The 15,745-nt window shown below is 46.7% G+C and overlaps 1 protein-coding gene across 1 annotated transcript in view; it reads left to right on the top strand.

Annotated features, from left to right (window-relative positions):
• Positions 1–15,745, top strand: part of CFDP1 (craniofacial development protein 1) — a 69,396-nt gene that overhangs the window by 10,194 nt on the left and 43,457 nt on the right. The window contains exon 5 of the mRNA XM_075101756.1: positions 12,148–12,252. Within this exon, the coding sequence (XP_074957857.1) occupies positions 12,148–12,252 (105 nt within the window). The remainder of the gene's footprint in view (positions 1–12,147; positions 12,253–15,745) is intronic.

A 15,745-nucleotide genomic window follows, 5' to 3' on the forward strand; every position in this document is an offset into this window, starting at 1 on the left:
ACTGGGAGAACTGGGTTTGTTCAGCCTTGAGAAAAGGAGGCTCAGAGGGGATCTCATCACTGTGTACCAGTACTTAAGGGGTAGTTATAAAAAAGATGGAGACTCCCTTTTTACAAGAAGCCACCTGGAGAGGACAAGGGGGAATGGACACAGGCTGCCTTTGGGGAGATTCCGATTGGACACCAGAGGGAAATTTTTCATGCTGAGGACAGTCAACCATTGGAATAATCTCCGCAGGGAAGTGGTTGACTCGGCCACGTTTGGACGCCTTCAAAAGTCATCTGGACAGGGTGCTGGGCCATCTTATTTAGACTCTGCTCTTCCTAGAAAGGTTGGACTAGATGATCCCTGAGGTCCCTTCCAACCTGTGATTCTGTGAAACTTATGTCAGAAGAATTTGTCTGGGCTGTTATATGTGAGGCATGAACTCCATCTCTGCATAAGGGCTTCATGCTGTTGACTCTTGTAGGAGACCAGATTTGTGACTGGTCTGCTGCAGTATGACTGCTTTTATTTTTGTGTCCACTGTGCTGTGAGGAAACAAGTTGTGCTGGCTATGTGTGCTGAGTAGAGTTGATTTGAGAGGCAGCTTGTATTCTGGGTTAGGGAAGATGATGGTTCATAGTGTGGGTGTTGCATCTTAAAAGCAAAATACAAAGCTTTAAAGAGTTACATAAAATATATGATTAATAACCAAATAGTTATAAACTGAAATCATTGTAGTAATTACTGGGGTTTATACTGGCTGAGGTTGATACTTCATCTGCCACAGTTGAAGTGTGGGGTGAAAGAGAACCTGATTTTAGTCTGTTACTGTTTGTAAATGGTTGTTGTCTAGGATGTGTCTGGAAAAAAAAACCCCACCTCATTAGTCATTCTGTATTGCTGCCTTGCAGGTTTTCAGCCTACCTTAATGATTCAAGAAAAAAAAAAAAAATTATTCAGAGGAGATTTTCCTTAAGTTGGAACTTAAGGACCTTGAGTTGGATCAGTGGGTTTTGGTAGTGAAATTCATGACCTTTTGAGCAGGAGAAGCACAGGTGAAGTGAGGTGGCTGAGGGCAAGCTCTTGTCAGGAGGATTGCCTAGGCTAATAAAAGCTGTTTCTCTACCAATAGTGCAGAACTCCTTTGTCCAAGAATGCCATTGACAATGGGAATTGTGTGGGCAGGGTTACAGGCCATGTCCAAAGTTGTTTGTTTTTTTTTTTGTGTCCCATGGAGTCCTCAGGGTCAATGCAGCCTTTAACTTAGGCCTGGTTGAGTGGGGTGGTAAGGTCTGAAACCCAGTCTGTGGTGTTAGCTTGGCTGCTGAGCTCCTCACCTTGGTGAGCTACTCAGGTGAGCTGTGCTGAGCTGGTTAAGGACTGACTTATTCCCTTGTGGCGAGGAGAAGTGCTGACCTGTGCGCAGCAGAGCTGAGGTTGTAATTCAGTTCTCAGCAGCTATACAGTGCTGCTTCTTGGGGATTTCTTGATGCTGCCTCTCATTACTGAAATACTGGGTTTTTTTTAACCTTAGGTCGTCTGTGTGCTTGTTGAATGGACAAATGGCACCTGTGGCCTAGACTGCTCACTGTTTCTAACCCCAGATCTGCTGTCTTCTTCCAGAGCTTCAGCCCCCTGATCCTGACCCTTTTCAGGAGAGAGCAGGTGGAATTGGCTGCAGGAGAAGCAGATCAGACACCTGGGAACAGCTTGAGCTTTCCAAAGTCTTTGTTCAGCCTCTGATTTCCATCTCAGTGGCTGTGATGCCCTCTCTGCTCCTTACATAACAACTGAACCAACCAAATGGGACAAAGTGGGGAAACAAAGTGGGCGTAAGCCAAGGAGTTTAGGAGACTACCACCTATTTTATTGCTTTGCTTTGAAGACAGTTCAGGTAGCTGCCTGAGCAATAGCTGCTGCTTCTGCTTCTTCCTGGCAAGCACTGAGCAGGAGTGGGGGGAATGCTGAGGCTGATAAAGTTAATGTATTTCAATGGGAAGGGGAAGGGGAAAAAAGAGCGGGGAACTTACTTCCACAACTCTCAAGATTTAGAGCTGGCACAGAGAGCAATTTTTAAAATGTGTAATTGTCCATCTGTGGTCTCGGCATGGCTCAGTCAGATGTGTTAGGCTAATTAGCAGTGAGAGAACATGTAATACCATTAACTCTCTTCTTACTTTGTGATGCTTTTCAGGAAACCCAGTGGATGAATAATAGACAGGGGTTGGCAGCATGCTCACACTCCTTGCTGGGTAGGAATCTTGGTCATTTGTTTTGTGCTCATGGGGTTTTGCATGATGCTGAGTGAAGGACAGTTGCTTTTAAAATCAGGAGAAAGATCAGTAGTTCAGGTGCGCATCTCTTACTGATACTGTAGGTAGTGTGGTGCATGGCGGATGAAGGCTGATATGTGTGATGTGTTCCAGATATGCTTTTTTGTTTTTGCAAAAGCCTTTGCTGTATTGGTTACACAGGTGAGTGAGAAGGCAGGTGAGCATTACCAGAATCTGTCCCCTGAAGCCTTATATTTGGAAAGCCCTGCCTTTTTCCGGGTGGATAGCAAGTGATACACAGCTTTCACCAGATGAGGTAGATGGGCGTTGTCAGATTAGATATGGAAGACAATGAACTGAACTAATACAGGCAGAGGAAGAAATCACACGTCATATTTGTGTGTGCTTTTTGCAATGGCTTTGACTACAGTAGCCAGGAAGTCCTAGGAAAAGTAAGACAAACTAACTTCAGTAGCCCCTTGAAAAGCCACTCCAAAGTCCAGCCTCTCTGAGGACTTCTGGTTCATGTTGATGACCAGTGATGCTAGCTGTTCATAGGGTTTTTATCCTCAGTCCTCCTTGGCTGAGGGGTTCTAGAGAAATGTATTCTAGCCACTTTCCAGTGACATACCTCTGCCTCAGTGAGGCTTGCACAGTGCAAAGACCTTGGCTTTTAAGATTTTTCCAGAAATTTAATATGAGCAGTGGGAGCATGGGGATGATGCCTTGGGACTGTAAGACAAATCAAACCACCCAGTATTACATGGAATATCGATGGGACCACTGTTCAGAGGTGGCAGTCTAAAAAGCGACTGCTTGGTTTTCTCCAAACAAGCACCAAAATGCTGATCTTGGCATAATGGAGTGTAGGCAGCAGCCTGTTCCTGTCCTTATGCTGTTGGTATTCTCAGAGGTCAGAGCATGCCTTGGTTATCCATAGTTAATATTGTCTTTTTCCAATTTAAAAAACAGCTATTGATTTTTTTTTTTTAAGCCAGTAAGTGAAAATATGTTACCTTTCAAAAGATGCTTAAGAATGAAAGGGTCTCGGGGGCACATTTTGATAACCTTTTCCTCTGTGGGCATCCATTCCCTGATGCTTCAGAATGTCCTTGGGGAATCCTAATGTTGTACAATGCTGACTGGCATGGTGGTGGCCCGGAGATGAGATATTAAGCGTGAGGGGCAGGAGCTATGTTGTATGCTGGTTCACTCGTTTGGCATTTCCCTTTTGCAAAGGCAGCTGTAGAAACGAAAACTTCATAAACAGTGTGGCAAACCCAGCCAGAACTCTAAGCCAGAGCACTTGCTTCTAAAGTAAATCATGTTATGGTCTGCTTAATGTGCTTTGAGAAGGGGAATGGCCTAAAGAACAGCTCCTATTCAGGATTTTCATTAGTAGACATGCAGATGAGGCTTCTGCTTAGATGGGAAAGCTGAAGCTCAGAGGGGCTGTGACTTGCAAAGTGTTATACAGTAGTGCTGGCTTTTTCCTGTGTGTTATCTGGCAGTCAGCGACATGCTGACTCCTGTCTTCCTTTATGTTACTGTGCTTTTGAAAACCCGAGAGTGACTAGCAGATGTCCAGCTGAAAGTCATCTTATGCTTCTAATATGGCCTCATGCTTTTAAAGAAATGCTGGTTTCATTTGTACATTTTTGCTGGTAATGTGTGATGAAAAGAAGGCTCAGCTGGGATCTCCAAAGGTAGGAGGAGTCTTGGAGCATCTCTGAAATGATGGCTTGACCTCCAGATTAACTTGGCGTTTCTAGGCCTTTCAAACTTGTGGTATCTTGGTGCTGCATCAGCTTTGGGAACTGAATGACCAATCACATTCTCCCATTTTCAGGTTCTTCTAAGTGTTTTCTGCCTGTGTTGTGTGTAGTTAGTGTAGAAATACCCTGTAGGTAAGGGAGGAGACATTGTTTCTGTACCTGGTTCTCTGATGTTTAAAAATCTGGAAACAGAAGGTGCTTAGTGACCCATTCAGGTCTCACAGGGGCTCTTTTGCTATTAGTAAGGGGATCTTTTGTCCCTCTGTTCATGCCTTCATCACAGGGGCCTCGGATCCAGTCCCAGCATTTTGCTGCTTGCCATGTTTCCCTTGCTTCCACGCTGCTGCTGCCTCATTCCTGACAGCTCTAGGCTCAGAAGGGGGCTTTTGATGTCTGGTGAGATGCTGGTGGAGCCTGCTTTGCAGCCCTTGGGTCTGGGTTTCCTCTGCTGGAAAGTGCTGCTTGTGAGTTGAGGTTTTTTTTTAACTAAGAGATTCTGAAACAGGAGGGTTTGTGCGTTAGCTATCTCATTAACACATTACAAACCAAGTCAAGCTTAGTCTGGCCTTTTTCCCATGGGGATGCTTCTGCTTTGTAGTGTGTGGGACTCCTGTTGTGATCCATGTAACCTTTGTGTTCAATGTTCAAGCTGTAAGTGAATTTTGAACACCTGGCTCTTGAGACCTATGATACTCCTTCCTTCAGCAAGAGATCTAGAACGTGAACACTGCACTGCTTTGCAGGAGTTGTGGGGTTGCAGGGATCTATCTTGCTTTCAGCATACTTGCAAGTTATGGTTAAGAGGGTCAGAGGACTGCCACGCTCACACGTACAGTAGCTACATCTGTTTGGCTGGACTGCGCAACTTGGAGGTCTGTTCCGTAATTTGAAGATAATCCTTTTGGGAGGTACAAATAGAAATGATGGGATGCCTCAAAGACTGAAATGCAAACTGCATGTTGGGATTTTGGGCTGGGCAAGGGAATAGTTATCCAAAGAAGCAAGCAGAGACCCCAAAACTGGGGTGGATAAAGCTCCAGTCAACAGGGAGGTGAAGCGTTCTGCCATGGCTGTGGGTCAGCTACTCCAGAGAACAGTGGTTGATGTGTTCTACTTATTGCAAGCCCCAGTGGGAGCTGGGTAACTGGAGTGTTACTTCTCTTTGGATTTAGAGAGCCTCTTGCAGAAGTAGCAAGCAGATGCCCAAGAGGGGCCCAAGAGCTTGGTCAGAATCTCAGATGGCAGCACTGTCTGTTTTCTCACATCTGTCACAGAATCTTTGTCATACAGGTGATGATGGAAAATCGGTTGTTTTCTTCAAGGCTTACAAGGTTAGGACATGGATGTCAAAAAGCACTTTTTATGCATTATTGATGTTAAAATACCATTAATCTCTACTGGCTTTCAGATGAATTGGTTTGAGATGCGGCCTGGGCTTGACTTCTTGGATAGCAGCATGTACCTGCTGTGAGGAGCAGCACAAGGCAGGCCACTGGCCCTCACCTGACTCCAGGAGAGCACTGATCACATTTGTTTCTTTTAAAAACCAGCCAGCAGCTGGTTATCTGGTTAGCCCACAAAATTATCAGTCACTGCAGCCTGGTCTTGTCTGTGTTGCTTCAGGGAATAGGCTTAGTTTCCCAGGGAACAGCTTCTCCCAGCTGGTTTGAGGAGCAAGTTTCAGAGAATACTGTTGTTTTTTCTGAAAGGGAGAAAACTAATGTTTTACTTCGAAATTAGAAAAGTGATGGGGACCTATTAATTTTAGTTCTGTTTGCTTTGCACCAGATAATCCAGCATAAAATAAATATATACCCATTGTGCAGGCAGACATGGCCTGGAGGCTCAGTTGTGTGAGGATTTAGTTCTTTCCGGGGAGGTGCTGAACATGTGTGTTCTAGTGGCTTCAGGATCTTGCAGGCTGGAGCACCTGCCTCTTGTACCGTGCGTCTGTCTGTTGAAGGCACCCAGGACATGGCAGCGGAAGCACAAGAGTCCACCAAGAAATTATTCAGATAAAATATTCCTCTTGGCTCAGAAGGGATTAGTTGTGAGGGTTTTTTTTTTTTTTTTTAACAAACCCCTGTAGATGAGTATTGCTTATTCCTCAAGTGGTTGTTCCAGAAGACTGGAGACTTATTGAGGCTAGACACAGATGCAGAATATTGAAAAAGGATAATTAGCCTCATTTAACCCCACCTTGGTCTGTGATTCCCCAGAGCTAACAACATAAAGATCATGTGGAAAGTTTTATAATTGTGTCAGGTCTAAACTGGGGCAGGTTTCCCAAGTGAGGACTGGGTGTCCTGAGTAAAAGTGGTAAAGAGACGACATTTTCCAGAGCTTCCACTCTTGCTCTCCCTTTCTCAGCATGGAGGTCAGGGGAGATGGTACCTTTGTGCCACTGCGATTAGGGATCTTAACTGTCTTCTCAGCTCCAAGTTCCCTTATACCTGGATACCAATGTGTACTTTCTCAGCCTGATGTGCATCAGGCATTTTGGTGAGGAGAATGCAGTTCTGTTGAGCCACCTTGGGGGTAAATTGGAGGCATTTTGGCACTTGTTGTGCATAAGGCTCCTATTGCACAGCAGACTATGGACAGAAGCCTGCAAGTCTTCTTTCTTTCTGCTCAAGCGTAGGAGGGCTCTAGAGAGGGAGCTGGACAGGCTGGATTGATGGGCTGAGGCCAATTGTATGAGATTTAGCAAGGCCAAGTGCTGGGTCCTGCACTTGGGTCACCACCACCCTGTGCAACGCTATGGGCTTGGGGAAGAGTGGCTGGAGAGCTGCCTGGCGGAGAAGGACCTGGGCGTGTTGGTTGACAGCTGGCTGAACGCGAGCCAGCAGTGTGCCCGGGTGGCCAAGGCGGCCGACGGCATCCTGGCTTGTATCAGGAATAGCGTGGCCAGCAGGAACAGGGCAGTGATTGTGCCCCTGTACTTGGCACTGGTGAGGCCTCATCTTGAATACTGGGTTCAGTTTTGGGCCCTTCAGTACAAGAAGGACATTGAGGTGCTGGAGTGTGTCCAGAGAAGGGCAGCAAAGCTGATGAAGGGTCTGGAGAGCAGGTCTTATGAGGAACAGCTGAGGGAGCTGGGGTTGTTTAGCCTGGGGAAGAGGAGGCTGAGGGGAGACCTTATCGCTCTCTACAGCTACCTGAAAGGAGGTTGTAGCGAGGTGGGTGTTGGTCTCTTCTCCCAAGTCACTAGTGATAGGATGAGAGGAAATGGCCTCAGGCTGCATCAGGGGAGGTTTAGACTGGATATTAGGAAAGATGTCTTTACTGAAAGATTGGTCAAGCATTAGAACAGGCTGCCCAGAGAGGTGGTGGAGTCACCATCCCTGGAGGTGTTTAAAAAAAACATGTAGACCTGGTACTTCAGGGTGTTGTTTAGGAGGCATGGTGGTGTTGGGTTGGGGGTTGGACTTGATCTTAGAGGTCTTTTCCAACCTTAATCATTCTGTGATAAGTCGTCTTGATGTGGCTGTTGTCTTTCTCAGCTTCCCCTATCCTGCCTCTGAGACCCTGCTTCCTTTTCCCCTTCTTGCAAGGATGTGGCTCTCCTGATGTGCTTCTGTGAGGGCTGGCAGGGCACCTTGCTGCTCAGTGCTGAGCTGGGCACTTTCCTGACAGACCACACCCTTGGCATCCCTTAAGCTAGGTCTGTTTCTTGCAAACAGGACCGGGTTCAGCTGTGCTAGAGTAGAGTTCAGTAGAGGCACCTGAGCACTACATTGGGGTGAGTCCAGGGGTGTGGGTGTTGTGCTGTGCCATGGTAGCAGGATTGGGGTGACATGATGGATTGGGACCCTCTGTTTCCCACCTGGTAACTTTGCCCCCAGTGTAAAGACCAGAATGCAAGAGAAAAGCTGGTGTGTTAGACTTGTTCTGCCACTGAACTGAATCATGAAAATTTGGTTTTAAGCCCCTTTTGCAGGTTAACAGGAGCTGTGTGAATGCAGTGCTCATTTTAGCCTGTATTCCTCCTTCCTTTTATCTGCTCATGTGGCTAAGGGGACTGCTGGGAGCAGATCAAACACTCATTCTTAAATTAGGATGCTACAGTTCAGTACTGCAAGTGCTTTGTGGAGCAACTTCTGGGACAACCTATGACAGCACATGGGTTGTCTTCATGTGGTTTGCTGCCTAGCATATGTAACTGGGGCCTCTTCCATGCATGTAGCTTGCAGCAGTTCAGTTGTAAATGTAAAGGGAAGGCTGACAAGTTCTTCAGTGGAAGTTGGAAATAACATACCCACAGCTGGGCATCAAACAGCAGGCTGGGTGGGTATGGGTATGTGTAAATGCTTGGGTACCACTTTGAGCTTGGTTCAGAGATGAAGGATCCTAAGGAGGACACCTGTAAGCATAAGAGGCACTTTGATCTGGTTTCTAGCAGGTTTTCCATTAACAACTTTGAAATATGGAAGACCTTTCTCTCTTACAGTTGCACAGCACCTTGTACAGTAACATCATCTGTGCTACCAGGCTCCAGCACGGTCCAAAAAATTAACTGCTGTGTTTAATGAAATCTTTACAGGGAAGTGATGAGAGCAAGTGGTTTTGTATGTGAATTACAGGGTCTGCAAGTGGGCGAGGCATGAGCTACTTGTTTTATTGCTGACAATGTACTTATTTTCATGTTTATTCCTGGATTACAATGTCTGAATAGCATCCTAGTAAACAGTCAAGCAAATAGTTATTTATCAAGTATTTAAAAGTGAAAGGTCTTGTAATTTTCCTTAGTAATGACTGTGATTTCTTCCAGCTGGATTAATGGCTCCCATTTCTCCCCATGAAGAACAAGAAGTGTTTTGATTTCTACATGGCAAATTATTGTCTCCCATAATAATGCAGACCAGAGGATTTTTTTTTTTTTACTTCCTGGCCTGGGATTGGGAAAGGTTGAAACGCATGTAACCTGAATTAATACCTTGTAAAGTCCTTTAATATTCTTTCTTTTATCATTCCTGTGGAGTGGTGCAGGAGTCGATGCCGGCATTAGCCCAGCAGCAGCCTGCTTCAGAGCTGCTTTTGTTTCAGTTTGAGGCAATCAGTGGGTCTTGTGATGGAATTGCCTTCAAAGGTCACTTTTAATTATGTTTCTGATGCATTCCTCTGTTCCCAGCTGGGTAGTCCTGGTGGAACAGGTTGCCCACAGCTTTGCAGTTTGGTTGCTACTGCGGACAACTCAAAAATATATTCTAGAGCAGCTGCTGGCAGGCCAAAGGGGGGCAAAAAAATTGAACAAAATGTTATATTCTGTGCCCAGCCACTGCTGCTGGTACCCTAAGGGAGGTGGTGGAGGAAGCAAGTGTCAAAGCCTTAAATAATTCCTTGGTAGCAACCTGTCTTGTGCTGGTGGATAGCAAAGTGATTTCTTTGCTGCTGAACTGACTGCCATTGAAGGGCTGTGCCAGAGAGAAAGGTCTTCCATATTTCAAAGATATTAATGGCAAACTGCTAGAAACTAGCTCATGATGCGCACCTGCCTGTGCATCATGTTGAGCGGCCTCAGCAGGCAGAGCTCTCTACTTTCTTGCCATTTCTGGGATTGACTATCTTCCTGCTCCAAGAGCTTTGACTTGTAGCACCAGTCTAACCAGCAGCATGCTAATTTTGTTAGCTATTTTTCACACGCATCGTAGCTTCGTGCCTTCCTTTACCTCGGCTGGTGGGATGGACATCAGTCAGTTTTGTCTCTGGGTTTGGAGAAGGCTGAGGTACTCATGAGGCTAAGAGCCAAGGGGCCCTATGTTGAGATCCTAGCTCTGCCACAGGCTTTGAAGCCTTGCTCCCCATCATGCGTGTCCAGATCCTGTAAGCTATTTAATTGCTGAATTCCTGAATGTTGCTGGAGCTGAGCTGGGCTGCCATCTCGTAGCGCAACAAGCAGCTACTGGCAAGGCATGCTTTCTGTGACCGCTGCTTCCTTTCCCAACCCCACCTCCTCGTGGTCCTATACTCTTCAAGTCCCAGAAATGTGCAGGATTTAGCAGTTGGGATCTAACCCAGGAGCAGGTCCTGTGGCTGTGTCAAGGCCAGCACAGAGGGTTTTTTTCCAGGGCACGTGGTTACTACGCTACACCTCTGAAATTCCTGCGTGCCTGGGGTCTCCCTGATGTTTCTCATGGCAGCTCGCATGCTTCCTGTGTGTTAGGGGTGGACCCTGATGTCATGAGAGTGCAGAGCGTGGCAGGAGGAGGGGGACCGTGCCAGGAGCCAGTGTTGCAGAGTGCATGAGAAATGGTTCTGCTTCCCAGCTGGGCATGGAGCCGGCTCCTTGGATGCTGCGTTTAAAAATAAATAGGCTCTGTGATTGTATTAATCCGAACCTGGCGCTCATGGGTGGGGGGAGCTCTGTGGGGAGTTCTGGCTAATTGCTGCATGAAGAATCTGAGTTTATTCTGTCGAAGGAAATTCATGGATGTAGAGTAACCTTTGGCATATGGCTGCCGTTGCCAAGGGCTGTGATGGGATGGTGTGTTTGGATGCCCTAAATTGTGGTGATGCTGTAGCAAGGCTTTTGTTCTTTCCAGAACTGCTTTTTCCCTTTTCCCACCCCACCCCTTTCCAATCTGATCAGGAAACACTTCTAAATATTCGTAATGTGGGATTTGTATCTATTTGTGTGACTGCCACCAGTTTGAAAAGCATGTGACAATGCAGGAGGGAAATGGGGTTAATCTCCTCTTGCACTGGCAGAACAAGACTGAGCAGGAGATGTTCCCTGCAAGAATTTATTCTTATTTCTGAACATGCCTTTTCCACTGTTCTTGCTGTTTGGGGAGAAGGAGGAAGAACAATTTCCCTTCCCTAACAGCTTCTTCAGACACTAATTCACTGCTGGGATAGGGATGTGTGTGCACTGGTTATGTGCAAGTGGGATTTCAGGTCATCGATGCTTCTGGGTTTAAGAAATAACTCCACAGCGCTTTCCTTGCCACCCACCTAGCAGTAACACAGCTGGGTTTGCAGGTCCTTGGGTTTCTCCATGTCCATCAGCCAGTTTCTACATGGATGTTGCAGGGTCAGGTTGGTGGGTAGGAGGCAAGTAGTGATTAGCCTGACTTGTCAGTCAGAGGATCTGCCCTCTTATGAGGCTTTCAGCCTCTCATCAGCATATGAAGTGATAAGCCTGTCCACCTTTGCTGGCAGCAGATGCATCGAGGCTGCGGAAGGGTGGGATGGACGACTGTGCTTCCTGGGCTGGCTGAGCCATTGGTCAGGCTGCCTCTGTACCTACAGAGCTGCAGGGTCCCAGAATGGCTCACAGGCTTGCGTGCCAAGGTAGCAAAATTCTTAGCTTGGCAAACCAGGGCAACCTCATTAAGAGCTACCAAGAGTGTGAAAAGTGTGTTTCTGGAGGCAGGTTATTGTATATGAGGAGGCTAAAGTAGCTGGGGTTTTCTAACAATTAATTATTGAGTGGTTTTCTAGAGATTCTTTCTCATGTTTGTAGTTTATTCCCTGCTGTAGATGCCGTATTGATTTATAAATTTTTTTGAAGTTCAGTATTTTGTGCCCTCAGGGCCTCAAACAAAAGTTAACTAGAAAATGAGAGCAAATTTGTGTTGTGCCTTGTCAGAGCTTCCTCTCCTGTTCCCCATTCCCTGAGCCAGTTTCTGTGCTCTGGTTTGGGTTGCAGATACTGCCAAGCCCATGTGCTGTGGGCTGAGATGTGGGTGGCGGAACAGCTGTGGCAGAAGAGCTGCCTCACTGACCAACAAATGAGGAAATCAAGAGCCCAATTAAGAGCCTGGAATTGCCCCCAGTGACCTGAGCAGAGAGTTCAGTAGCTGGTAGTGAGACGGGCCTGTTTGAATGAACAAGCATTCCTGTTCATTTGAAGAAAAAAAAATCCCCTCCTCCCCCAGCTCTAATTAGCTACTCTTTTCCTTTTTTCTCCCATGAATATAGAGGATTTGTCACTGGAATGAAATCTTAACAAGATGCATGTTTTTCAGCTTGCAGCTGATGGAGGTGATCTCTGTGCAGGTAGTGTAGAGACTCCTGTACCTGTTTTCTGTGTTTCCTTGCTGCATCTTTGGTTTTGCTGTTGTGAGTGTGGCTCTTACTTACCCTCTGGGTCATCTTTTTTCCTCCAACAGAGTGACTAAAGAAGTGGACTCATCCTCAAAAGAAGCTAAATCTTTTCTGAAGCAGCAAGATAAATGGCAGTCAGCAGCTCCAGCTTCCTTCCCGACAGTCTCTGGGTGAGTATGTGGCTTCTCTGCCCAGGTATGGACCCTTAGTGAGAAAGATGGCTCTCAAGCAGATAATATAGGCTCTATGGTATTTAAGCTAATGGTTGTTTGTTTTCTGCAGGATTTCAGTGGGAACAAGACTAGGCCTGGAAGGTGTGATGATCTGGGGGAGGAGGGAAGTGGGGGAAGCAACCCATGAGTCCCAGTGACTCACTTTGTACATTCAGGCTCAAATTTCTCAATCCTCATAAATCATTCAGGAGGTATTTTGAATGTCTTGAGCAGCCTGATGAAACTGCAGTTAACCACGGAACATGCCTGAGATTGCCTGCAGTTCCTTTGAAAGGTGCTTCTCTGGACCATAAAAAGCCATGACAGGCTGGGTTGTGACTTCTTATAAACTTGGGGGAAAACATTTGAATGAGAGATGCTTCTACCTCTTTGACGTTCTCTAATATTTTTGTGTGGATTTGTCACTTTCTGTTCAAGCTCTAGCACCTAATTCTGAGATTATCATAATGCTTGTCAGAGATACAAAGAGGTCTGGTCCCCTGTGCATCTGACATGCCACTCTGTGTGGTTCTTGATGAGCTTGGGAGATCATCCGCTCCTCAGGAATGGAGGAGATGCCTCTGTGTTCCAACAATGATTAAGTCAGTCATTTGCATTTATATTTGAAAGGCATAAGCTGCATATGACTTGGTCACATAGAAACAAGACCCATCAAATAAATGCATTGTCCTTCCCATCTGCTGAAGAGAAATTCTCCAGTGTGAGTTAAGGCTGCCTTTCCCTGACATAGGCTGTTATTCAGTTGCTGCAGCTGGATTGTCACTCACTTTTCCAGTGAAGTGTTGCATAGCTTGTAGTTAGATCAGGGTAGTGAAAGCATAGTATGTGTGCATGCGTGACTCTTGACAGCTGCTGTTCCCTGAGATGAATGAATGCATAGATGAGCATAGTTTTGTTGCTCTTGTTCACGATGCAAAGGGTTCATCCCTGCAAAGCTCATTAGTTGTAACCTAAGTGTTGTATATGGGGTTTTGTGCTGAAAAACTTGCCTTGAGTTGGACTGGCATTCTGTCTTCAACTTGGCCAGCCATGGGGTGGTTCAGGGGGCAGCTGAAGCTAGGGCAGCTCCTTGTCATGCACACTGCTGGTGGTCCTGTGTCTTCAAACCTGCCTTCCAGCTGCTCTGAGTGCAGGCAGGTTTGGTAGCCCACTGGGAAAGCCGCACGGACTGCTCACCTTCCTGCTCTGCTGGGATCAATGTTTCCTCCTCTATCGTACTGGCCCAGGGGAGGAGGTGGATGGCCAGTGGGCCTGTACAAGTCTAGTCATTACCAAGGTGCATGGCTGCTTGTGCTGGAGCTCTGATTGCTCAGGAGAGATAGCCAGAGCCCAGTTTCAGTTAACACTGCAGATACTCGAAGTGAAGAATCCACATCAAATATGAAAAAAATGGAATAAAAAAATCAATGTAAGAGAAGTGCAAAGACTCCTTTAACTTTCAACCAGTGTGATTATTTTGGAGGCAGCTGAATTAGGTCATCATTCAGCTTGCTGATGAGTGATGCCCTACTGACAGTTGCTTGCCCAGAATGAGGTGGCCTGGCTGTGGGGAAGGGAGGGGAAAAATACCCTGGGCTTGTACGTCTTGCTCCTTCAGAGCAGCAAACCCTGATGCATTACAGCCCCATGTTCCTTCCCTTTTGCAGCCTGCTGCAGAATATCCTGGTTTTGTGCAGTCATACCATGTCAGCAGTACTTTGGTGCCTGGAACAGCACAGTGCCCTTGAGGGTTTAGCAGGAGAGTATCTGGGGCAGCCTGGCCAGCGTGTGCCCTCTGGGCTGTGAGTGCTCCAGGGAGTTTTCTGCCTTGGGATCATTTCTGAGACTGATCCTTGAGACTGCCAGCAAACATGCTTGCCTTTGGGCTTAGGAGGGTGCTTCCACCTGGGAAGTCAGCTCAGGTATTTTCAGGTGAGAAAATTACTAACAGGCTTGCAGTGTTCCTTAAAGCCAGAGGCGAGTCCCTTTATGTTAAGAAAATTACAAAGGCCAGGTTTAAGAGTTGGAGCCAACCTATTGTCCAAGCCCTGCTCCTCTGGAACAAAGAGCCACGAGCCTCAGTGACATGCCAGAGGAGCACCTGGGGACCAACAGAGCCCTGTGTAGCCTGATGGTTCTTTGGTGCCCTTTGGCTACTTCAAATGCAAGTTCTGGGAGAGAGGGTGCATTTCTCCCTTGTGCATTATGGGAGGGACCCAGCCTGGGTTAGGATCACTAGAAGGCATTGAAAAACATGTGATTCAGGATCCTAGATGTGCTCGTGGACACCCACTCTGCCATGAACCATTGTCAGCCCCCAGGAGCTTTGTCAGCTATTTAAAAAAAAAAAAGGGGGGGGAAGGGAAGAAAAAAAGCCTTGCCCTGTGCGCAGGGGATTCAAGCAGCTAAAAGCAGCCTTTCCATCTGGCTTTTCTTTCTTCACCTTGCAAGCAGCTTGCATTATTTCTGGATGCAGCCAGCCTACCCTGCATTTATTTAATTTCCCTTCTTTAAACAGACAGAAGTAATCCAGGAAAGCAGCGGTCACAAAACCAAACATCCGGTTCCACATCTCCATGTTACAAACTCTTGCAGCCTAACTGGTCCAGGGGAAGGGATGTTTGGGGCTGAAAGTGCATTTCCTGAATGTGTTTAACATCCATACCGGATGTGCTATAAAAAGCTAGATTTGTGCTTGTGAGGGACATGGGGGTGGTTGGAGGAGAACAACTTAAACACTTGGCTGTAATTAAAGCCAGGAGTACAAAACAACCCACCCAGTTCTCTCAGCAGGCTTTGCTAGAAAGGTCAGAAACCCTTGGTTCCCAGGGATGTGATGGTTTCCCAGCCTTCCCATTATTCCCATCGTGTCCCCTCGTGACACCCAGCTAGGCAGCGGTCTGTCACCTGTGGGTGTTGGTTTGTTGGAGGGGTTGGTGTTCTCTTGTCCAGTGATTTTTCTGTAGCGCTCTTAGGTTGTGTTAGGCTCTCACTGATGCTGTCAGAGGTATTGGATGTGATGAGGGGATCCACAGATCCCTTCTAATTTGCTATCACAAAAAATGGATGGAAGGCTTCTGGCATTAAAAAAAGTCCTCCACCCACTGTGCTAAGCCTTCTTTCCTGTCTGTGTGTCTTAGGGCCTGTTTTCTATCCTTACCATGACTCCTGGGCCTTTTGGGTGCGGGAAGAGTAGTTTCTGCTGTAAGTGCTTGACCTGATGGAGGGGTCAGTCAGCTCCATTGGCATCCCTGGTGCCCTGAGAGCTGCTTTCTGCACCCTCCCCAGGCCAGGCAGGACCTGTGAGCTGGATCCATCATCCTCTGTGCTAGTAATCCTGTTTTGCAACCACTATTTCATATTCAGAGGATGTTAAAGCAAATGAAATCCTCCACGCAGCTTACTGCAGAATGACTGTGTGCGTGCACTTTTGCACATGTGACTTGAGACA

The sequence above is a fragment of the Phalacrocorax aristotelis genome, chromosome 8, assembly GCF_949628215.1.
Source record: "Phalacrocorax aristotelis chromosome 8, bGulAri2.1, whole genome shotgun sequence".
NCBI classification, from domain to species: Eukaryota; Metazoa; Chordata; class Aves; order Suliformes; family Phalacrocoracidae; genus Phalacrocorax; species Phalacrocorax aristotelis.